General features: G+C 40.1%; 1 protein-coding gene across 1 annotated transcript; it reads left to right on the forward strand.

The window, feature by feature from the left end:
* Positions 1-17,150: 17,150 nt before the first annotated feature.
* LOC133633437 (uncharacterized) lies at positions 17,151-24,744 on the forward strand. Its single transcript, XM_062025963.1, has 3 exons — positions 17,151-17,443; positions 19,356-19,558; positions 22,845-24,744. Exons 1-3 carry the CDS (start codon positions 17,258-17,260, stop codon positions 24,742-24,744), a joined length of 2,289 nt encoding a protein of 762 aa, XP_061881947.1. The 5' UTR covers positions 17,151-17,257.
* The last annotated feature ends 1,287 nt before the right edge of the window (positions 24,745-26,031 follow it).

The raw sequence follows: 26,031 nt of genomic DNA on the forward strand, positions 1-26,031 counted from the left end.
GATAGGGGGTGGTGCGAATGCCAGTAATTCCAAGTTGTTTGTGAAGCTGCTTCATGAGCTTTGAGGTGAAGTTGGTTCCTTGATCCGTGATTATTTCATCTGGAATTCCTACTCGTGAGAAGAATTGTACAAGTGCAGAGATGACTTTCGGAGTCTTGATACTCCTTAGTGGGAAGGCCTCGGGAAATCTGGTGGCATAGTCACAGAGGACAAGGATGTATTCATGGCCTCCACTGCTTTTCTCCAGGGGTCCAACGATATCCATTGCAATCCTCCGGAAAGGAACATCAATGAGAGGAAGAGGGAGTAGTGGGGCTTTCTCAGGTCGTCTCGGAGAGGTCTTCTGGCACTGTAGACAGGTTTGACAGTACTCAATAACATCTTTGACCATTAAAGGCCAAAAGAAGCGAGCTTTGACTCGAGCAAGAGTCTTGTCTTGCCCAAGATGACCAGCCCAAGGTATGGAATGAGCAAGATGCAGTACAAGGGGCCTACAGCAGGTAGGGACCACCAAGCGATTCTCTGACTGATCTGCTACATACAGAACTCCATCCTCCAAGACATACTTTTCACCCTGGTTTGGCTGCAAGGGGATGTTTGCATCTTTCCTCTTAGCCAGCAGGGGAGCCAGTGAGACGTCAGCTCTCTGTAGCTCTCGGATGTCTTCAGGTACTTGCCACTCTTCATCGGGTTTCAAGCTTGACACATTACCCAACAGTGGAGTACCTTGGATTTTCTCCAGGCGGCGCTGGCTCTTACTTTTGGGCGGGCCCTTCAGACCACCCTGGCATAGAGAAGGGTCCAAGTCAGGAAGAGGCTCCAGCCCTATCTTGGCTGTCTGGGCACGGGTGAGTACTGGATAAGCCTCTTGAATGGCTGGAATAAAACTGGACTTCACTTTCTGCGTGTGTGTCTGATGAACAAGATCATGCAGAATAGGCAAGTCTCTGCCCAAGATCATGTCATGGGGCATGTGATCAAGAACCCCCACACGGAGCAAGAAAGCCTGGTCATCGATGACGATGGTCACATCAGCCACGGGATATATTCTTTGATCACCATGGACACATTGAATGGCTGTGGCATGCTGATAGTCAAGATTACCAAGTGACACAAAAGAATGGTTCAACAGTGTCATGGAGCTACCTGTGTCCAACAATGCTTGCACTGGACGGCCATTAACACAAGCTGGCACCATGATAGGTTTGGCCTCAGGTTCAGAATTGGGTGCAAGAGCAGGTGCCATGACTGAAGCTGGGACAGATGGATGGGGAACATGACAGAAGCTGGACAGCTTGGGACCTTTCAAGGGGCAGACTGGGGCTCGATGCCCTGGCTGTTGGCAGTGGTAGCAGATGAGATCCTTCACTGGACTCTGTCTCGAGAGCAGTCTGTTGTCCCCTGAGGTGCTATAACCACCTGCTTTCTGCACACCTCTTTGGTGTGACAGGTCGGCTGCACCTTGGGCTGCTACACGGTTGTTCTGCTGCCTTGGCATTCGGAGTCCTTTACGAGCATTCAAGTACTGGCCTGCAAGTTTAGCAACAGTAAGTCCGTCTTCTGGCTCATGTTCCTTCACCCAAGTCTTCATTTCGTTGGGCAGCATGCGAAGCATTTGCTCCAGAATGAAGAGCTCTGCAATGTCTTCTTTGGAATGCTGCTCTGGCTTGATCCATCTTCTGTAGAGACCTTTGAGTCTGTTGTAAGTCTCCTTGGGAGATTCACCAGGGGGAATGTAGGTTGACCGGAACTGGAGTCTATAAGTCTCAGGAGAGATATCAAACTTAGCAAGGAGGGCTTCTTTAAGGTCAGTATAGACGTTGGAAGCATCTTCCTCCATCGCAGAATAGGCATCCAGAGCTTTGCCGGTCAAGAGTGGAACAAGTCGGCAGGCCCAGTCAGACTGAGGCCAGCCCCAGGTGCGAGCGATGCGCTCGAAGCGGACAAGAAAGTTTTCGATGTCCTCACCCTGCTGGAAAGGGAGCATCTTTGGGCCTTGTCGGAGATGATGGTCAGGTGGCAAGGAATCTCTGGACGGCGACGCTTGAGGACTAGGAGTTGGCTGTGGGCGAGTTCTGGGTTTGGGCAACTGCTCATAACGACTATCATCAGTAGTACGGTTAGCATTTTGGTTAGTGAGTGAGTGATCTAGGCTAGGCCTTGTACAGACATTTTTTAACTCCTGGAGTTCACGGACTATGATAGCTTCCCTACGTTGCTGTCCAATCAAAAAGTCTTGGAACATGTTAACCAGGGTAGGTTCACTTAGCACTCTTTCAGTCTTTGGTGGCTCAGCAGACCACCTAGCCTTCCCAGAACCCTTCCTATGCTGCTTACGCCTAGCCCCAGAGTTCTCAAAACCTTTGACGTCTTCTTCAGACTCCTCTGTGTTCCATCCAACTTCACGCTCCTCAGCCATAGTCGTCCGGTCCAGCCTCATCGCCGTGGCCCCTCGACCAGCCATCTCATCAGTCTCCTCTGTCATTGCCACCTTCGACACTTGGGATCTCAAACCAGTTCTGGCCTGCCCTCTGCCAGATTTGTTGTAAACTCTGCGGCTTGCCATCCCACCACTGCCACCATATGTCACACCCCGCCTCGGGTGAAGGTAATGTAACCGTTGCAAACCAGACTTTCAAATCAAGGATGGCAAGGCACGCAGTTGGTAACAGTTTACAAACATTTATTGAAATCCCAAAAAGTGTCAAAAGGTGAACAATGACAGGAAAACAAAGCACCTACACTCTGTAATGGTAATAAACAGAGGCAATATTAGTATAGTATATTATATATAGTACATTTATATTCTAAATACATTTCAAAGTTGCATGCTTTAAATAGGCCTATATAATTCATCAAAATAAGCATATTAAAAATAATCAAAATGTAAATCATCCATTATAACAAAATACATGTATTCATAATCAAAGGTCAATAATCAAATATGTCAAAGTAAAGAATTAAATAATCAAAACAGATTTAGCAAAATCTATTAGCAATCAACAAAACTCATTTAACCGGTTACAACACAACATCTCATCAAAATAATCACCTCAGTAGATGATGCATGAAGATCTAAACTCCTGCTCAGGACAGAGAACCTCCTCTGGCAGTGACCAACAGCAGACTGTCAGAAAAACGGCATTTTCCAACTTAAATAGCCCATAGCTCCGCCCACTAGCTGGGACCAATTTGACAGGGGGAATTAAGAAAACAGTTATTTTGCAAATTACACCATAAATAACCATCACATGTCTAAAAAGTATTCACATAGTACTTTTGCATGTGTAGAGCAGTCATTTTTGTACACAGTATATTCAGGCTTTAGACAACACAACTTTCAAATGTCCAGTGTCCTTCTGTAATACCCAGCTTTTGATAATCATGGTTCGACCCAAATTTGGCCTAATTAGTGAATGCAGGTGTGTTCACCTATATAACGCCCTCAACCCCACCCTGACTCTTTTAGTCAACTGTTCAGAGCCATGGTGGGTGACAGGTAACAATTTGTTTGTTGAGCACATGCTTTTCACTAGCTAACAAGATTGAATGTTTGTAGTTTGTCCATGTTGAGCTTCCCAACAAATGTGCACGGTTTGTGAGGAAGTCCAAAGGTCAAACAGTGACAGTGTGGGGTCAAACTGTCACAGTATTCTTGTCTTATTTTTCTTCTTTATTCTTCTGTTGTTGTAGTCTTACTTTATCTCATTATTATTTTTGTCAACACTTTTTTTCTTGTCTTTCCTTCGTCATTGAATAAGTTATCTAGCTACTTTCCCTTCCCGTCAGGGCCGGCCCGTGGCATAGGCCGTATAGGCAAATGCTAAGGGCGCCGTCCATCAGGGGGCGCCATTACTGTGCCACAAATGTTGGAGAAAAAAAAAAAGGAAAAAAAAGTTGGTACTATTACTTCTAAATACAAAAAATAATCCCACGTTAATTAAAATGCAAAGTAAAGCCTTTTTAATAGAAATATTATTTGTTACAACATTACGCCCCTCCCCCCGCACGGTGCGCCCCCTCCCTTCCCGTATCATGACTCTTTTTGGACGTCACCACATAAAAAAATCAACACAAGATGTCAAAACGGCCAAAACTGTCAGGTGCCCAGGGAAGAGAAAAGAAGAGGAGGAGAAACGAGAAAAAGACAAAGGTAGCAGGTAGGTAACATTAGCCTACATTAAATTATTTGTCTGTTACAGAATGTGATAGTAACCTGGCTTTTTAGCATTAAGCTAATGTTACATGATTCGGCAATTGCTAAACAATAAATATGTCATGATCCATGGTCCGGATCATGTTTTTGTGTTTTCTGTTAATTTTGGACTCCTTTTGTTATTTGTTGTGCTCCTGTGAGTTTGTTTTGGTTGTCATGGTCACTCTTTGTGTGCACCTGTCTCTGATTAGTGCTCGCCCGCTCACCTGCTTCCCAAACGCTAATCAGAGGCATTATTTAAGTTGCCTTTGCCAGTCACTCGTCCTGCTCTCATTGTGTTTGCTCCATGCACTTGTCACGTGAGTTTTTGAGTTCTAGTGTTCCTTGTCTTTTGCCTATGCTAAGTAATAGTTCCTTAACTTCCCGTGCGCTCTGCACGCATCCTTGTTGTTTTTGTTTATTGGATGATTTATGATAAATAAATCACTTCCTACCTTACGCCTTCGTCCGGAGCCGTTCCTTTGCATTGGGAGAACAACCGCGCAGCAAGCTGCGACCCCCCGTTCGTGACAGAATGAGAGCAGCTTCCGTTCTCCCGCAAACGGACCAGAGGGAGATGGATGAAGGTACGCGCATGGTGTTGCGAGCGATGGAAGTGGAGACGCTTCGCTATTCGACGGAGGAGAGGTCGAACCTTATGTGGGGACCTGGAGGCTCCCTGATCCCCATCGACTCCCTCTGGTCCGAAGACATCGCCGCTACACAGCAGTACCGGACGCGCAGGCAAAGGCGGAAGCCGTCCAGAAGGGCTTCGCCTCGCCGTCAGAACGCGTCACTCCCGCAAGCTCCTCCCCCGGACTGAAGCAAGTTGCAGGCAGCCCAGTATCCTTCCCCCGATGACGTCACTCCGTCCACGGCTGATGACGTCATGGCCCAGAATTTTTTTTTTCTGAATTCTGTCTCTTTGCGTCAACAACCTCCTAAAGACTTTAATTCTAAAATTATACCTTGTCAGGACATTCTTTTGAAATTTAGATGTCAGCCACAGTCTCCTTCTGAGTGCCAAGCTCCGCCCCCTAGGACTCTAGCCCCGCCCACGTCAGTGACTTTTTCCTCTCATCCTCCCAAAAGACCTCAGGTGGGGGGTGGGAAAAGACATTTTGGACAATTTAGAGGGGAGGATTTTGCCCCCCTCCTGACTTCCCGCCACCCACCCGTAAAGACTGTTCCAGACCGCAAGCAGCGCGTCTGGTATCCGCCCCTTGAGGGGGGGGCTGGGGCCGGGAGCTGTGCTGGTGGGGCTGCTCGGCTGCGCCCAGCCAGGCAGCAACCTCCATCCCGGCCGCCACCACCAGTCTTTCGGCCTGCCAAGCCGCAACCTCCAGCCCGTCCTCCACCACCAGTCCGTCGGCATGCCAAGCCGCAACCCCCAGCGAGACCACCTCTGCCATGCTCATGTCTAACCTCAGCCCGGGTGGGCCTGCAGACGCCACCAGCACCTCCGGTGGGCCTGCAGACGCCACCAGCATCTCCGGTGGGCCTGCAGAAGCCGCCAGCATCTCCGGTGGGCCTGCAGACGCCACCATCTCCAGTTCCTGTACCTGCTCCTCGGCTGGCACCCGTACCTGCTCCTCGGCAGACGCCTGCACCTGCTCCTCGGCAGACGCCTGCACCTCCTCCTCGGCAGACGCCTGCACCTCCTCCTCGGCAGACGCCTGCACCTGCTCCTCGGCTGACGCCTGCACCTCCTCCTCGGCAGACGCCTGCACCTGCTCCTCGGCTGACGCCTGCACCTGCTCCTCGGCTGACGCCTGCACCTGCTCCTCGGCAGACGCCTGCACCTCCTCCTCGGCAGACGCCTGCACCTGCTCCTCGGCTGACGCCTGCACCTGCTCCTCGGCAGACGCCTGCACCTGCTCCTCGGCAGACGCCTGCACCTGCTCCTCGCCAGACGCCTGCACCTCCTCCTCGCCAGACGCCTGCACCTCCTCCTCGGCAGACGCCTGCACCTCCTCCTCGGCAGACGCCTGCACCTGCTCCTCGGCTGACGCCTGCACCTGCTCCTCGGCAGACGCCTGCACCTGCTCCTCGGCAGACGCCTGCACCTGCTCCTCGCCAGACGCCTGCACCTGCTCCTCGCCAGACGCCTGCACCTGCTCCTCGCCAGACGCCTGCACCTGCTCCTCGCCAGACGCCTGCACCTGCTCCTCGCCAGACGCCTGCACCTCGGCAGACGCCTGCACCTCGGCAGACGCCTGCACCTCGGCAGACGCCTGCACCTCGGCAGACGCCTGCACCTCGGCAGACGCCTGCACCTCGGCAGACGCCTGCGCCTCGGCAGACGCCTGCGCCTGCTCCTCGGCAGACGCCTGCACCTGCTCCTCGGCAGACGCCTGCACCTGCACCACGCCAGACGCCGGTGGTACCTGCAAGCACGCCAGACTCACCGGTGGTACCTGCAAGCACGCCAGACTCGCCGGTGGTACCTGCAATCACGCCAAACTCGCCGGTGGTACCTGCAACCACACCAGACTCGCCAGTGGTACCTGCAACCACGCCTGACTCGCCGCCGGTGCATGCTGCCACGCCTGCCTCGCCGCCGGTGCCTGCTGCCACGCCTGCCATGACGGCGCCGGTGCCTGCTGCCACGCCTGCCATGACGGCGCCGACACGCCCACCTCCTCGTCGACCACGGATGTGGCCGCTCCCTGGTCGTCCGCCTCGCCAAGTGCGCCCACCTCCCCGTCGGCCACGAATGTGGCCATTCCCTGGTCGCCCGCCTCGCTTGCTGCAGCGGCGTTCCACTCGCCGCCGCCACTTGACTTTGCCTCGGTGGATTCGGGGACACTTGGCCTGGCGACCCACCTCCAAGTCCTCCCTCCGCCCGCCCGTGACTTTTGACCCTGCTTGTTTTTTGTTTTTGTTTTCATATGGACATCTTGTATCTGTCCTTGAGGAGGGGGTACTGTCATGATCCATGGTCCGGATCATGTTTTTGTGTTTTCTGTTAATTTTGGACTCCTTTTGTTATTTGTTGTGCTCCTGTGAGTTTGTTTTGGTTGTCATGGTCACTCTTTGTGTGCACCTGTCTCTGATTAGTGCTCGCCCGCGCACCTGCTTCCCGAGCGCTAATCAGAGGCATTATTTAAGTTGCCTTTGCCAGTCACTCGTCCTGCTCTCATTGTGTTTGCTCCATGCACTTGTCACGTGAGTTTTTGAGTTCTAGTGTTCCTTGTCTTTTGCCTATGCTAAGTAATAGTTCCTTAACTTCCCGTGCGCTCTGCACGCATCCTTGTTGTTTTTGTTTATTGGATGATTTATGATAAATAAATCACTTCCTACCTTACGCCTTCGTCCGGAGCCGTTCCTTTGCATTGGGAGAACAACCGCGCAGCAAGCTGCGACCCCCTGATCGTGATAAAATAGCTAGTTCTGTTTTAACGTCGGGTTAATATTGTGGAGGGGGCTAAATTGTTATGGAAAATAATAATGTAACGTTAGGTAATTACAGTACTCCCACCTTACATTCCTCAGGGACATTTGTATTAGATCTTTTAAGCAGGTGTTTTTTGTTTACATTGTTATTGCCTTCTGGTTAGCTAATGTTTGCCCTGCAGGTAATAGTCACTTTTCCACCCCTTTATATATTAGGTATAGTTGTAAACCTAGTTGTTAAAGTGCACATCATTAATGTTAATTAAGCAATATCACATGAGAGGGAATGCTGTTTTTTAATTTGAGCACAGCTGTGATTCGGTTAAAGATAATCATAACATAACATTCTCATATAATATGTTAATTTGCTTTCTTTAAGTAAAAAAAAAGGTCAAAGACAAAGCTATTCGGTTTCTTGTGAGTATATACACTTCTCTGCCGATGTGGGGGGCGCCACCTAAAATCTTGCCTAGGGCGCCAGATTGGTTAGGGCCAGGCCTGCTCCCCGTTATAAAATGTTATTTTTAATGCCAACATAATATAAATGAGCGTGTATTCATATTAATAAAGTCTATGATATAGATCAGACCTGGGCAAAATAAGGCCCGGGGGCCACATGCGGCCCGTTGAGCTTTTCAATCTGGCCCGCCGGACATTCCCAAATAATTTTTTTAGGTCTTTAAGATGGAAAGTGTAGCTGCCATTATGATGTCCAGTGATGTTTTCTAACGACCGTAAGTCTTCAACTATACAAAGTATTTCAATGGTTGGAATCTGTGTTTATGGATGATATACCAGTTACTATGGTAATCTAATTAGTTATTATGGTCATCTAATTAGTTACTATGGTCATCTACGTCACAGCAGCTCAGACGAGGCACCAAGCCGTGTGGGTGGGAAGCGTTTCCACAGACGCGGAAGGAGATTTTCACAATAAAGTTCTAAAGCTTAGTGATATATCAGATTGTAGGTGGGTTTATTTTGTACCCTTCGCGTTCATATGTCACTGTTTGTTGCGTTTCACTTGATTGTAAAATATGTCGATCGAAAGGGGGTGTGACTGTCATATTTTGTCAATATTCAGTGTTTTATCGTTCATAGAAAAATGTAAAATTCCATTACCTTTTTTAAGGCGGTCTGTCATAACGTTTTTAGCATGCAATCAGACATTATTGTGAGGTTTTGTATTAGTGTTCTTAAAAATACATATACCAGCCCCAGACACATTTTTTTCTCTAAATGTGGCCCCCGAGTCAAAATAATTGCCCAGGCCTGATATAGATAGATAGACTTTATTGATACCTTCAGGAGAGTTCCCTCAGAGAAATTAAAATTCCAGCAGCAGTGTACAGGATTGAGATGGAATTTTAAAAGTAAATAATGCGGGTATAAATGGAAATAAAATAGAAAATATAACAATAGCAATAAAAAGCAACAATAAGAATAAAAATAAGAATATAACAGGAGAAACTAGGTAGTAGTGACCATGTTATGAAAATGTATTGCACTGTTTTTAATTGCTTTTGTTGATGATATGAAACAGAGCTCAAAAACACTCTTTGTTGCTGTCGGTGTTTCATCCACCAAAGCGCTTGTCTGGTATCTTGTCATAAATCTGCTCTTTACTGTCTTTTGACATGTCATGAATGAAAAATTATGGATAGAGGGAGTCACAGAAGGGTGGCTACCGCTGGTGCTCCAGCTTGGCTGTATTAAGATGCTGGTTGATGGCCGTCACCAGACCCCTTTAACGTGCCCCAGGATAAATGAGCTGCAGGTAGGGTGACCATTACCATGACACCAAAAAGGAGGACATTATGCGGCATATCAATAAATTACTATGGTGTACATAGGACTCTGGTATACTCTTATTTATAGTACAATTTTGAGTGGTTTAAAGATGATGTTTTTGTGGCTGAATAGGAAAAAATATTAAAGTCAAGTGTTTGTTAACAGTATTTGTATTTATTCAATACATTGTGGTGTTCAAAAAGTGACCACTGAGATGAATATTTTCAAGTGCAGAGTGCCACAAAGCATAACATGTGTGGACTTAAATGTAAACAACAATTAACAGGTAACATATATAACAAAAAAAATGCTTTGTAAAAAAGCCCGAATAACCTTTTATATAAACAACAAAGGAGATTGTAACAAACAAGAAAACATTCAACTGCTCAAAAAGCATAGCATTTCTAAAGTGCTTCAGTCTTTTGGGGACTTGTATTCAGCAGAGGTGGGTAGAGTAGCCAGAAATTGTACTCAAGTAAGAGTACTGTTACTTTAGAGATTTATTACGCAAGTAAAAGTAAGGAGTAGTCACCCAAATATTTACTTGAGTAAAAGTAATAAGTATGTTGTGAAAAAACTACTCAAGTACTGAGTAACTGATGAGTAACATATACAGTATATAATTTATATTTATTTATTTTGCCGTTTTTGTTTACATGTTAAAGGTGTTTTAATGAATATACATGCATGTTTAATGTTTACTTTGTACAAAGAGAGCGCAGTCTACTGAAGTTAAATTCCATGTGTGTTAAACATAACTGGACAATAAAGCTGATTCTGATTCACTTTATTATTTTTGGTAACAAAAACCTGAAACAGCAATGTGCAAAAATAATTCGTAGTGCAAGAAAAACAAAGTGCAACAATAAAATCACTTAAATATATATAAAAAGGAACAAATTCAATTGTACAAAAAAAATTAAATTAAATATCAAGCAAATACTTAAATAATATTAATGAACAGAGTTACCAGAAACAAGGTAACATAACGGTTTATAAACAAATATAAAGTTACTACATATTAACACTATGTAAATGTACATAACGATGTGCAAAAAATTTTGGGGGAAAAAATCAAAATAAACTACCTTAAATTAAGGTCCTTAATTCACACATTTGACCATCACATCACAGTTTTGTTCCTCTGTTCTTCACCACCCACACCACTCCACCCACTCCTTAAAACCTGTGCTTCCTGGCTTTTCTGGAGGCAAAGTCATTTATGACATCACTGTAAGAAATCTGATGGCCGACTTTGTTAATAATACTAATCACTGCCATGTACGAGTCTGACTCAGACTCCTACATGCAAAAAATAAGAATTTTTTTGTTAATTGCTTTTGGGGGCCCCCTGGTGGCCGCGGGGCCCTAAGCAAGCGCTTAGTACGCTTATGCCTTGGGCTCTGTGTGTAGATATTCATAATTCACTTTTATACTTATTCATAATAGTGTTTTTCATATGTTTTTTGAAATAATGAAGTGTTACATATTTTATTTTCTAATTGTAGATGATTCCATAGATCAGGGGTCACCAACACGGTGCCCGTGGGCACCAGGTAGCCCGTAAGGACCAGATGAGTAGCCCGCTGGCCTGTTCTAAAAATAGCTCAAATAGCAGCACTTAACAGTGAGCTGCCTCTATTTTTTAAATTTTATTTATTTACTAGCAAGCTGGTCTCGCTTTGTCTGACATTTTTAATTCTAAGAGAGACAAAACTCAAATAGAATTTGAAAATCCAAGAAAATATTTTAAAGACTTGGTCTTCACTTGTTTAAATAAATTCATTCATTTTTTTACTTTGCTTCTTATAACTTCCATAAAGACAATTTTAGAGAAAAAATACAACCTTTGATTTTAGGATTTTTAAACACATATACCTTTTTACCTTTTAAATTCCTTCCTCTTCTTTCCTGACAATTTAAATCAATGTTCAAGTAAATTTATTTTGTTTATTGTAAAGAATAATAAATACATTTTAATTTAATTCTTCATTTTAGCTTCTGTTTTTTTGACGAAGAATATTTGTGAAATATTTCTTCAAACCTGTTATGATTAAAATTCAAAAAAATTATTCTGGCAAATCTAGAAAATCTGTAGAATCAAATTTAAATCTTATTTTAAAGTCTTTTGAATTTCTTTTAAAATTTTTGTTCTCGAAAATCTAGAAGAAATAATGATTTGTCTTTTTTAGAAATATAGCCTTTTACAATTTGTTATATATTCTAACAAAGTGTAAGATTGGATTTTAACCTATTTAAAACATATGTCATCAAAATTCTAAAATTAATCTTAATCAGGAAAAATTACTAATGATGTTCCATAAATTATTTTTTTAAGTTTTTCTCTTCTTTTTTTCGGTTGAATTTTGAATTTTAAAGAGTCGAAATTGAAGATAAACTATGTTTCAAAATTTAATTGTCATTTTTTTCGTGTTTTCTCCTCTTTTAAACCGTTCAATTAAATGTAAATATCATTAATTATTAATAATAACATAGAGTTAAAGGTAAATTGAGCAAATTGGCTATTTCTGGCAATTTATTTAAGTGTGTATCAAACTGGTAGCCCTTCGCATTAATCACTACCCAAGAAGTAGCTCTTGGTTTCAAAAAGGTTGGTGACCCCTGGTCTAGACTAAGTCAGCCTGGAGGATGTGTGTAATGTTGAGATGTATTGGAGATGCCTTGGTTTGTTTGGATGTTGTCAACCTGTCAATTGTTCTATTTAAAATGTTGTCAGATCTCACGAGAGAAACAAGCAACCAGCTCTATTACTTCTTCTTACTGGCAGTTTGCGAGCCATGACTTGAAAGGTTCATACTGCCACCTACTGGACTGTAGAATGTAGTGTGGGCCATAGGACAGAAGGAGGAAATCCCGTTTAAGAACCTGTGGAGGGCAGCAATACACCTAAGATCAAACCTGGGCAAATGAAGGCCCGGGGGCCACATGCGGCCCGTTGAGCTTTTCAATCTGGCCCGCCGGACATCTCCAAATAATTTTTTTTTACAAACCCCATTTCCATATGAGTTGGGAAATTGTGTTAGATGTAAATATAAACGGAATACAATGATTTGCAAATCATTTTCAACCCATATTCAATTGAATATGCTACAAAGACAACATATTTGATGTTCAAACTGATAAACATTTTTTTTTGTGCAAATAATCATTAACTTTAGAATTTGATGCCAGCAACACGTGACAAAGAAGTTGGGAAAGGTGGCAATAAATACTGATAAAGTTGAGGAATGCTCATCAAACACTTATTTGGAACATCCCACAGGTGTGCAGGCTAATTGGGAACAGGTGGGTGCCATGATTGGGTATAAAAACAGCTTCCCAAAAAAAATGCTCAGTCTTTCACAAGAAAGGATGGGGCGAGGTACACCACTTTGTCCACAACTGCGCGAGCAAATTGTTGAACAGTTTAAGAACAACATTTCTCAAAGTGCAATTGCAAGAACTTTAGGGATTTCAACATCTACAGTCCATAATATCATCAAAGGGTTCAGAGAATCTGGAGAAATCACTCCACGTAAGCAGCATGGCCGGAAACCAACATTGAATGACCGTGACCTTCGATCCCTCAGACGGCACTGTATCAAAAACCGACATCAATCTCTAAAGGATATCACCACATGGGCTCAGGAACACTTCAGAAAACCACTGTCAGTAACTACAGTTGGTCGCTACATCTGTAAGTGCAAGTTAAAGCTCTACTATGCAAAGCGAAAGCCATTTATCAACAACACCCAGAAACGCCGCCGGCTTCTCTGGGCCCGAGATCATCCAAGATGGACTCATGCAAAGTGGAAAAGTGTTCTGTGGTCTGACGAGTCCACATTTCAAATTGTTTTTGGAAACTGTGGACGTCGTGTCATCCGGACCAAAGAGGAAAAGAACCATCCAGACTGTTATCGACGCAAAGTTTAAAAGACAGCATCTGTGATGGTATGGGGGTGCATTAGTGGCCAAGGCATGGGTAACTTACACATCTGTGAAGGCGCCATTAATGCTGAAAGGTACATACAGCTTTTGGAGCAACATATGCTGCCATCTAAGCGCCGTCTTTTTCATGGACGCCCCTGCTTATTTCAGCAAGACAATGCCAAGCCACATTCAGCACGTGTTACAACAGTGTGGCTTCGTAAAAAAAGAGTGCGGGTACTTTCCTGGCCCGCCTGCAGTCCAGACCTGTCTCCCATCGAAAATGTGTGGCGCATTATGAAGCGTAAAATAAGACAGCGGACTGTTGAACGACTGAAGCTCTACATAAAACAAGAATGGGAAAGAATTCCACTTTCAAAGCTTCAACAATTAGTTTCCTCAGTTCCCAATCCTTTATTGAGTGTTGTTAAAAGAAAAGGTGATGTAACACAGTGGTGAACATGCCCTTTCCCAACTACTTTGGCACGTGTTGCAGACATGAAATTCTAAGTTAATTATTATTTGCAAAAAAATAATAAAGTTTATGAGTTTGAACATCAAATATGTTGTCTTTGTAGCATATTCAACTGAATATGGCTTGAAAAGGATTTGCAAATCGTTGTATTCCGTTTATATTTACATCTAACACAATTTCCCAACTCATATGGAAACGGTGTTTGTATATGTATGTATATATGAATGTGTGTGTGTGTGTGTATATGTGTGTATATTTATTTTTTTATATACAGTATGTGTGTGTGTTTGTGTGTATAGTGTGTAATAAATGTGTGTGTTTATATGTGTATATCCATCCATCCATCTTCTTCCGCTTATCCAAGGTCGGATATATATGTGTATGTATGTATATATATATATATATATATATATATATATATATATATATATATATATATATATATATATATATATATATATATATATATATATATATATATATATATATATATATATGTATGTATGTGTATATATATATATGTGTGTATATGTATATATATATACACACACACATATAAACATACACATTTATATATGTACATGTAGGTAACAATTATTGACCTTATTATTTTAAGGTATAAATTAAGGTATTTTAAGGTAAGAATTATTTACCTTGTTATTATTTACATTAAAATAATACATTTTAAGGTAATAATTATTTACCTTATTATTATTTTAAGGTACAAACTAAGGTATTTTAAGGTAAACATGATTAACTTTATTATTATTTACCTTAAAATAATAAATGATAAAATTAAATAAGAAAACTACAAATCAAGGTATTTTAAGGTAAAAATAATTTACCTTATTATTATTTACCTTAAAATAATCAATTTTAAAGCAACAATTATTTACCTTATTATTTTATGGTACAAATATTTACCTTATTATTTACCTTGAAAATAAAAAAATAATACATTTTAAGATATTAATTATTTACCTTATTATTATTTTAAGGTAGAAATTAAGGTATTTCAAGGTAAAAATGATGTACCTTGTCATTTACCTTAAAATAATACATTTTAAGGTAACAATTATTTCCCTTATTATTTTAAGGTACAAATTAAGGTATTTTAAGATAAAAAAATTATTAACCTTATTATTATTTACCTTAAGATAATACATTGTAAGGTAACAATTATTTACACTATTATTTTAAGGTAATTTAAGGTCAAATTATTTACTTTAAAATAATCAATTTTAAGGTAACAATTATTTACCTTAAAATAATGCATTTTAAGGTAACAATTATTTACTTTATTATTTTAAGGTACCAATTAAGGTATGTTAAGGTAAAAAAAAAATTTACCTTTTGAATATTTACCTTTAAAATAATACATTTTTAAGTAAAATGTTGGCAACTGAGCTGTCTTTGTTTTTTTTACTGTAAAATCTAATGTAAAATGTGAGGTGTACTTCCTGTTGTGTCATGTACAGTGTTATTGAGGGTGTTGACATGTACAGTATTATTGAGGGTGTTGTCATTTGAGGGTGTTGACATGTACAGTATTATTGAGGGTGTTGACATGTACAGTATTATTGAGGGTGTTGTCATTTGAGGGTGTTGACATGTACAGTGTTATTGAGGGTGTTGACATGTACAGTATTATTGAGGGTGTTGACATGTACAGTATTATTGAGGGTGTTGTCGTTTGAGGGTGTTGACATGTACAGTATTATTGAGGGTGTTGACATGTACAGTATTATTGAGGGTGTTGTCATTTGAGGGTGTTGACATGTACAGTGTTATTGAGGGTGTTGACATGTACAGTATTATTGAGGGTGTTGTCATTTGAGGGTGTTGACATGTACAGTATTATTGAGGGTGTTGACATGTACAGTATTATTGAGGGTGTTGTCATTTGAGGGTGTTGACATGTACAGTATTATTGAGGGTGTTGACATGTACAGTATTATTAAGGGTTTTGACACATACAGTATTATTGAGGGTGTTGACATGTACAGTGTTATTGAGGGTGTTGACATGTACAGTATTATTGAGGGTGTTGTCATTTGAGGGTGTTGACATGTACAGTATTATTGAGGGTGTTGACATGTACAGTGTTATTGAGGGTGTTGACATGTACAGTGTTATTGAGGGTGTTGACATGTACAGTATTATTGAGGGTGTTGTCATTTGAGGGTGTTGACATGTACAGTATTATTGAGGGTGTTGACATGTACAGTGTTATTGAGGGTGGTGACATGTACAGTATTATTGAGGGTGTTGACATGTACAGTGTTATTGAGGGGGTTGACATGTACAGTGTTATTGAGGGTGTTGACATGTACAGTATTATTGAGGGTGTTGACATGTACAGTGTTATTGAGGGGGTTGACATGTACAGTGTTATTGAGGGTGTTGACATGTACAGTGTTATTGAGGGTGTTGACATGTACAGTGTTATTGAGGGTGTTGACATGTACAGTATTATTGAGGGTGTTGACATGTACAGTGTTATTGAGGGGGTTGACATGTACAGTGTTATTGAGGGTGTTGTCATTTGAGGGTGTTGACATGTACAGTATTATTGAGGGTGTTGACATGTACAGTGTTATTGAGGGTGGTGACATGTACAGTATTATTGAGGGTGTTGACATGTACAGTGTTATTGAGGGGGTTGACATGTACAGTGTTATTGAGGGTGTTGACATGTACAGTATTATTGAGGGTGTTGACATGTACAGTGTTATTGAGGGGGTTGACATGTACAGTGTTATTGAGGGTGTTGTCATTTGAGGGTGTTGACATGTACAGTATTATTGAGGGTGTTGACATGTACAGTGTTATTGAGGGGGTTGACATGTACAGTGTTATTGAGGATGTTGTCATTTGAGGGTGTTGACATGTACAGTATTATTGAGGGTGTTGACATGTACAGTATTATTAAGGGTGTTGACACGTACAGTATTATTGAGGGTGTTGACATGTACAGTTTTATTGAGGGTGTTGACATGTACAGTATTATTGAGGGTGTTGACATGTACAGTATTATTGAGGGTGTTGACATGTACAGTGTTATTGAGGGTGTTGACATGTACAGTGTTATTGAGGGTGTTGACATGTACAGTATTATTGAGGGTGTTGTCATTTGAGGGTGTTGACATGTACAGTATTATTGAGGGTGTTGACATGTACAGTATTATTGAGGGTGTTGTCATTTGAGGGTGTTGACATGTATAGTATTATTGAGGGTGTTGACATATACAGTATTATTGAGGGTGTTGACATGTAGAGTGTTATTGAGGGTGTTAAAATGTACAGTATTATTGAGGGTGTTGACAATTTTGGCGTGTGGAATCTTCTCACAGTGTGACCAAGCATGAAAATATCATGTATTTATTGTGTCAAATTGAGTTTTGCAGGACAAAATGTCCACACCTATTTTCTTCATACACAATAAAAGTGGAGTTGATTAGTTTTAGGAAGTGATGAGTTGGAAGCAGACAAAGGACGCCCAGTGGGAGTGGAACAGAGCGGCCTCAGTGTGTGTGCAGGAATCAGGAGAATGGCACTCGTCTGCCCACAACTCCCATCATGCATTGCTGCCTCTCCTGCGTCCTGCTCACACTCTCTCTGACAGCAGCAAGACGACGCCAACAAATCTCCATCAGCAGGTTAGTAACTCATCTTTTTTATCAAATGTTCAACTCATTACTGCACAGGTGGGGAGAGTACACACACAAGTTGTACTTAAGTAAAAGTACCGTTACTTTAGAGCAGGGGTGTACAAACTTCTTGACTTGGGTGGTTGGGGGGGCACATTGGGATAAAAAAAAAATGTCGGTCAAGGGTCGAAAAGCATTTAAAGTAACATTTATGTGTGTGTGTGTATATATATATATATATATATATATATATATATATATATATATATATATATATATATATATATATATATATATATATATATACAGTATATATATGTATATATATATATTTGTGTATGTATATATATATATACATGTGTGTATATGTATGTATACAAAAGCAGTGAAGTTGTCACGTTGTGTAAATGGTAAATAAAAAGAGAATACAATGATTTTCAAATCCTTTTCAACTTATATTCAATTGAATAGACTGCAAAGACAAGATATTTCATGTTCAATCTGAAAAAACTTTGTTGTTTGGTTTTTTTGCAAATAATCATGAACTTAGAATTTAATGGCAGCAACACATTGCAAAAAAGTTGTCACAGGGGCATTTTTACCACTGTGTTACATGGCCTTTCCTTTAAACAACACTCAGTAAAGGTTTGGGAACTGAGGAGACACATTTTTGAAGTGGAATTCTTTCCCATTCTTGCTTGATGTACAGCTTAAGTTGTTCAACAGTCCGGGGGTCTCCGTTGTGCTATTTTAGGCTTCATAATAACACGTGGCTTGGCATTGTCTTGCTGAAATAAGCAGGGGCGTCCATGATAACGTTGCTTGGATGGCAACATATGTTGCTCCAAAAGCTGTATGTACCTTTCAGCATTAATGGCGCCTTCACAGATGTGTAAGTTACCCATGTCTTGGCCACTAATACACCCCCATACCACCACACATGCTGCCTTTTGAACTTTGCGCCTAAAACAATCCAGATGGTTCTTTTCCTCTTTGGTCCGGAGGACACGACTTCCACAGTTTCCAAAAACAATTTGAAATGTGGACTCGTCAGACCACAGAACACTTTTCCACTTTGCATGAGTCCATCTTAGATGAGCTCGGGCCCAGCAAAGCCGGCGGCGTTTCTGGGTGTTGTTGATAAATGGCTTTGGCTTTGCATAGTAGAGTTTTAACTTGCACTTACAGATGTAGCGACCAACTGTAGTTACTGACAGTGGGTTTCTGAAGCGTTCCGGAGCCCATGTGGTGATATCCTTCACACACTGATGTCGCTTTTTGATGCAGTACCGCCTGAGGGATCGAAGGTCTGCAATATCGTTGCTTACTGGCAGTGATTTCTCCAGATTCTCTGAACCTTTTGATGATATTACGGAGCGTAGATGGTGAAATCCCTAAATTCCTTGCAATAGCTGGTTGAGAAATGTTGTTCTTAAACAATTTGCTCAGGCATTTGTTGACAAAGTGGTGACCCTCGCCCCATCCTTGTTTGTGAATGACTGAGCATTTCATGGCAGCTGCTTTTATACCCAATCATGGCACCCACCTGTTCCCAATTAGCCTGTTCACCTGTGGAATGTTCCAAATAAGTGCTTGATGAGCATTCCTCAACTTTCTCACTCTTTTTTGCCACTTGTACCAGATTTTTTGAAACATGTTGCAGGCATCAAATTCCAAATGAGCTAATATTTGCAAAAAACAACAAAGTTTCTCAGTGTGAACATGAAATATCTTGTCTTTGCAGTCTATTCAATTGAATATAAGTTGAAAAGGATTTGTTGTATTCTCTTTTTATTTACCATTTACACAACGTGACAACTTCACTGCTTTTGGGTTGGGTATTACTTTTGGTACGGTATGTAACTTTAATAGTAATCAATATATATCATGTTTCTTTTCTTGTTCCCATCCCATGTCCAAGCTGAGAAGAAGAATGGATGTCTTTGACCGTCTGTCACCTTTCATCTCCCGGGTCTCAGCATCCTCAAAAGAAGAAGGTCCTCCTCATCCTCCATCTTCTCGCTGGTCTTCCCTCGCCGCTTTTTCATCGCCTGTCATGAAAAAGAAAGTCACTTCATTCCCGTTTGATGAGAAATGTCATGACAAACGATCAACTTCAGACAGGTAAAAAAAAATTCTCACAGGGTTGAACCCTCAGGAGACATGTTTGTTTCTTTTAGGATATTTAGTTTTGATAAAGAATTGTCTACACAGAAAACAACACAATTGTTCCTTAAAGAGGTCATATTATGTTGTTATGCTTCCTTGTGGTCTACATAAGATGTCATCATCAAATATACCTAAAAGGCAGGGCCTCATAGAAACTGATGAAAAATACATTTACATACAGTTATGCAGTGATAAAATACATACATTCTAACTAAATTAATAGTAATATATATTTCCTAAATACAATGTCGATAAAATTAAAAATAAATACATTCTAACTAAATTAACAATATATATATATATATATATATATATACATATATATACTGTTATAATGAATACATTCTAACTAATTTTATAATTACATATATATATATATATATATATATAATTAATTTAGTTTTACACTGAATTTCTATACACTTAATTTTTCAGCACTGAAATGTTTACACTGAATTTTTAAACACTCAATTTTTCACACTGAATTTGCATACACTGAATTTTTAGACACTGAATTTTACAGCACTAAGTTTTTATACACTGAATTTTTAAACTGAATTTCTCACACTGAACTTTTATACGCTGAATTTTGAAACACAGATTTTTTATACACTGAATTTTTGAACCACTGAATTTTTCAGCACAAATTTTTTAAACACTGAACTTTTATACACTGAATTTTTAAAAACGTAATTTTTATACAGTGAATTTTTTTAATCAATTTTTTAACTACTAAATGTTTTACACTGAATTTCTATACACTTAATTTTTCAGCACTGAAATGTTTTACACTGAATTTTTAAACACTCAATTTTTCACACTGAATTTTTAGACACTGAATTTTTAGACACTGAATTGTTATACACTGAAATTTTAGACACTGAATTTTTCAGCACTAAGTTTATATACACTGAATTTTTAAACTGAATTTTTCACACTGAACTTTTATACGCTGAATTTTGAAACACAGATTTTTTATACACTGAATTTTTGAACCACTGAATTTTTCAGCACAAATTTTTTAAACACTGAACTTTTATACACTGAATTTTTAAAAACGTAATTTTTATACAGTGAATTTTTTTAATCAATGTTTTAACTACTAAATGTTTTACACTGAATTTCTATACACTTAATTTTTCAGCACTGAAATGTTTTACACTGAATTTTTAAACACTCAATTTTTCACACTGAATTTTTAGACACTGAATTTTTAGACACTGAATTGTTATACACTGAAATTTTGGACACTGAATTTTTCAGCACTAAGTTTTTATACACTGAATTTTTAAACTGAATTTCTCACACTGAACTTTTATACGCTGAATTTTGAAACACAGATTTTTTATACACTGAATTTTTGAACCACTGAATTTTTCAGCACAAATTTTTTAAACACTAAACTTTTATACACTGAATTTTTAAAAACGTAATTTTTATACAGTGAATTTTTTTAATCAATGTTTTAACTACTAAATGTTTTACACTGAATTTCTATACACTTAATTTTTCAGCACTGAAATGTTTTACACTGAATTTTTAAACACTCAATTTTTCACACTGAATTTTTAGACACTGAATTTTTAGACACTGAATTGTTATACACTGAAATTTTGGACACTGAATTTTTCAGCACTAAGTTTTTAATACACTGAATTTTTAAACTGAATTTCTCACACTGAACTTTTATACGCTGAATTTTGAAACACAGATTTTTTATACACTGAATTTTTGAACCACTGAATTTTTCAGCACAAATTTTTTAAACACTGAACTTTTATACACTGAATTTTTAAAAACGTAATTTTTATACAGTGAATTTTTTTAATCAATGTTTTAACTACTAAATGTTTTACACTGAATTTCTATACACTTAATTTTTCAGCACTGAAATGTTTTACACTGTATTTTTAAACACTCAATTTTTCACACTGAATTTTTAGACACAGAATTTTTAGACACTGAATTGTTATACACTGAAATTTTGGACACTGAATTTTTCAGCACTAAGTTTTTATACACTGAATTTTTAAACTGAATTTCTCACACTGAACTTTTATACGCTGAATTTTGAAACACAGAGTTTTTATACACTGAATTTTTGAACCATTGAATTTTTCAGCACAATTTTTTTAAACACTGAACTTTTATTACACTGAATTTTTAAAAACGTAATTTTTATACAGTGAATTTTTTTAATGAATTTTTTAACCACTAAATGTTTTACACTGAATTTCTATACACTTAATTTTTCAGCACTGAAATGTTTTACACTGAATTTTTAAACACTCAATTTTTCCCACTGAATTTGTATACACTGAATTTTTAAACACTGAATTGTTATACACTGAATTTTTCAGCACTAAGTTTTTATACACTGAATTTTTAAACTGAATTTTTCACACTGAACTTTTATACGCTGAATTTTTAAACACAGATTTTTTTGTACACTGAATTTTTGAACCACCAAATTTTTTAGCACAAAGTTTTTAAACACTGAATTTTTGTAAACACTGAATTTTTCACACTGAATTTTTATACACTGAAATTTTAAACACTGATTTTTTTTATACACTGAATTTTAAAGCACTGAACTTTTATACACTGAATTCTTCACACTGACTTTTTTTACACTGAATTTTTGAACACTGAATTTTTTAGCACTAAATTTTTAAACAGGGAATTTTTATACACTGAATTTTTCAGCACTGCATTTTTAAACAGAACTCCCTTAGTTCTGTTTTCAGCACCCCTGGGTTTGTGTTTTTTAGTTGCTATAGGTGCTGATTATTTTCACCTGCCTCTGATTAGTGTTCGGGATGCTCACCTGCTCCCGGGCACTAATCAGAGAGCTATTTATTCCTGCCTTTCGCCACACTCGGGCTGGCTGTCGTGTTTGCTTCACGCAACAGTTACGTACTTCTTGTTTTCTATGCTAAGCTAGTTCCATTCTGTTTTGACTGATTTATGGTAAATAAATCATTGTCCTACCTGCACACTGCCTCCGGAGTTTCGTCTGCATCTTGGGAAAACGGTCCTCGCATTAACATGCGACGCCGCCGTAACAATAGGTCCTTTACCAGAACTAAGACAAACATTTTTGGTCAACATTTTTAAAAGCTGGTTTGGTTTAAGCTGACATGTTGTTGATGTTAGGGAGAAAACGAGTGAAGACTTCCTTGAAGCTAATAAAAAAAATCATACAGTTTTGAAGATTTAACGGTAATATTCTCCATTTCAGCTCCTTTGGATCTGGTTCCTGTTCTTCCACATTTGTTTCAGACCACGTCAGTCAGGTCTCTGGGAGAACACCGGGTCTTGAGAAGAACAACAACAAACACTCTTCAAAAGGTCCGGCAAAGTCCTCCACCGTCTTCTCTCCTGCCCAGACCAACACTTCTCCCTCCGACCTTCTTGAACCAAAGCCAAGCTATTCTCGCTTTGCGTTCCCGGTCAAGACCGAGGCGACTCCAAGTGCCATCTTCCAATCCCCCAGACACCATCCGTCCGGCAACATTCAAGCTGAAACGCTTGAAGGAGCAGCTTTCTTGGACTTTTCCGTGGCAAGTCTGAGTCTGCGTACAACTGACATCTCAAATATGCACCGAGGAAGGAGGTCGGCTTGTTCTAGTCACGCTGCGTACGAGAAAATGCACTCTGAGAGGACTGCAACTCTCCGGGTCACTCCCGCAAATCCTGCAGAGCATCTGTCGTCTCAGCCAACCAGGAGAAGGTGCTTACGGGATCAGAAAAAAACTGGACGGACAACACCAGAGAAGAACCCTGCGTTGACAACAGGTGCTCAGATGGATGTGGAGGACCAAGTCAGGCGGTCTTGCTCTGTTTGGAATGATCAGAGCAGCCATGGCTGGACCTACAGGGGAGATCCAAACAAGACATGTATGGTGCACCCTTTGCGACACGCATCTGCTGACGTCCATGATCCAGGTCTTCTAGACACGTCTTTCACATCTGCTGGCATCCGTGATCCAGGTATTCTAGACATGTCTATCACACCTGCTGACGTCCATGATCCAGGTCTTCTAGACATGTCTTTCACATCTGCTGACGTCCGTGATCCAGGTCTTCTAGACATGTCTTTCACATCTGCTGACGTCCGTGATCCAGGTCTTCTAGACATGTCTTTCACATCTGCTGACGTCCGTGACCCAGGTCTTCTAGACATGTCTTTCACATCTGCTGATGTCCGTGATCCAGGTCTTCTAGACATGTCTTTCACATCTGCTGACGTCCGAGATCCAGGTCTTCTAGACATGTCTTTCACATCTGCTGACATCCGTGATCCAGGTATTCTAGACATTTCTTTCACATCTGCTGACGTCCGTGACCCAGGTCTTCTAGACATGTCTTTCACATCTGCTGACGTCCGTGATCCAGGTCTTCTAGACATGTCTTTCACACCTGCTGACGTCCGTGACCCAGGTCTTCTAGAAATGTCTTTCACATCTGCTGACGTCCATGACCCAGGTCTTCTAGACATGTCTTTCACATCTGCTGACGTCCGTGATCCAGGTATTCTAGACATGTCTTTCACATCTGCTGACGTCCGTGATCCAGGTCTTCTAGACATGTCTTTCACACCTGCTGACGTCCGTAATCCAGGTCTTCTAGACATGTCTTTCACATCTGCTGACGTCCGTGACCCAGGTCTTCTAGACATGTCTTTCACATCTGCTGACGTCCGTGATCCAGGTCTTCTAGACATGTCTTTCACACCTGCTGACGTCCGTGATCCAGGTATTCTAGACATGTCTTTCACATCTGCTAAAGTCCGTGATCCAGGTCTTCTAGACATGTCTTTTACATCTGCTGATGTCCGTGATCCAGGTCTTCTAGACATGTCGTTCACATCTGCTGACGTCCGTGATCCAGGTATTCTAGACATGTCTTTCACATCTGCTGATGTCCGTGATCCAGGTCTTCTAGACATGTCTTTTACATCTGCTGATGTCCGTGATCCAGGTCTTCTAGATACATCTCAAGAACATCCCTTCAACTTGGCCAAGTCTAGCGCGTCACCAAGCAGAGGTCGTGTGGAGGAGCACCCCTACTATTACATCACCTTGGATGATTCTGATTATGAGGGTAAGTGGAGAGACAGAAAGGGGGCGTGGCACTGAGACATCAGCGGAGGAACAGACGTTTAGTTACTGACCTTTAGTGACTGACGTTTAGTTACTGACCTTTAGTGACTGACGTTTAGTTACTGACCTTTAGTTACTGACATTTAGTTACAAACCTTGTGTCTGACTGATTTATTAACTTTTAGTTACTAACCTTCAGTTACTAACCTTCAGTTAGTAACTGAAGGCTAGTAACAAAAGGTTCATAACTAAAGGTCAGTCACTCAAGGTCAGTAACTAAATGTTAGCAACTCAAGGTTAGCAACTCAAGGTTAGTAACTAAATGTTAGTAACCAAAGGTTAGTAACTAAAAGTTAGTAACTAAATAGTAGTAACGCAAGATCACCAGCTTAAGGTTACTAACTAAAGATCAGTAACTCAAGGTCACTAACTTAATGTTACTACCTAAAAGTCAGTAACTCAAGGTCAGTAACTCAAGGTTAGTAACTAAAGGTTAGTAACTCAAGTTCGGTAACTAAAGGTAAGTAACTAAAGGTCAGTAACTCAAGGTCAGTAACTAAAGGTCAGTAACAGAAGGTTAGTAACTCAAGGTCAGTAACTCAAGGTTAGTAACTCAAGGTCAATAACTCAAGGTTAAGAACTAAAGGTTAGTAACTCAGGGTCAGTAACTTAATGTCACTAACTTAAGGTTAGTAACTAAAGGTTAGTAACTAAAGGTTTGTAACTAAAGGTCAGTAACTAAAGGTCAGTAACTGAAGGTGAGTAACTTAAGGTGAGTAACTAAAGGTGAGTAATTAAAGGTCAGTAACTAAATGTTGGTAACTAGAGGTTAGTTACTAAAAGTTAGTAACTAAAGGTCACTTTAGGTCAGTAACTAAAGGTCACTTGAGGTCAGTAACTAAAGGATAGTAACTAAAGGTCACTCGAGGTCAGTGACTAAAGATCAATAACTAAAAGTTGGTAACTAAAGGTTAGTAACTAAAGGTTAGTAACTAAAGGTTTGTAACTAAAGGTTTGTAACTTAAGATCAGTAACTGAAGGTTAGTAACTCAAGGTCAGTAACTAAAGGTCAGTAACTAAATGTTAGCACCTCAAGGTTAGTAACTCTAGGTTAGTAACTAAATGTTAGAAACTAAATGTTAGTAACTAAAAGTTAGTAGCTAAAGGTTAGTAACTAAAGGTCAGTAACTCAAGGTCAGTAAATCAAGGTCACTAACTTAAGGTTACTAACTAAAAGTCAGTAACTCAAGGTCAGTAACTCAAGGTTAGTAACTCAAGGTCCGTAACAAAAGGTCAGTAAATCAAGGTTAGTAACTGGAGGTT

This window comes from Entelurus aequoreus, linkage group LG18, assembly GCF_033978785.1.
Source record: "Entelurus aequoreus isolate RoL-2023_Sb linkage group LG18, RoL_Eaeq_v1.1, whole genome shotgun sequence".
NCBI classification, from domain to species: Eukaryota; Metazoa; Chordata; class Actinopteri; order Syngnathiformes; family Syngnathidae; genus Entelurus; species Entelurus aequoreus.

Bases quoted from the DNA above. Each gene is read 5' to 3' on its own strand.
- LOC133633437 (XM_062025963.1), top strand. From the start codon at position 17,258: ATGAGTTGGAAGCAGACAAAGGACGCCCAGTGGGAGTGGAACAGAGCG. The intron at 17,444-19,355 runs GTTAGTAACTCA...CCCATGTCCAAG, and splicing joins CAACAAATCTCCATCAGCAG to CTGAGAAGAAGAATGGATGT. The intron at 19,559-22,844 runs GTAAAAAAAAAT...TCTCCATTTCAG, and splicing joins AAACGATCAACTTCAGACAG to CTCCTTTGGATCTGGTTCCT.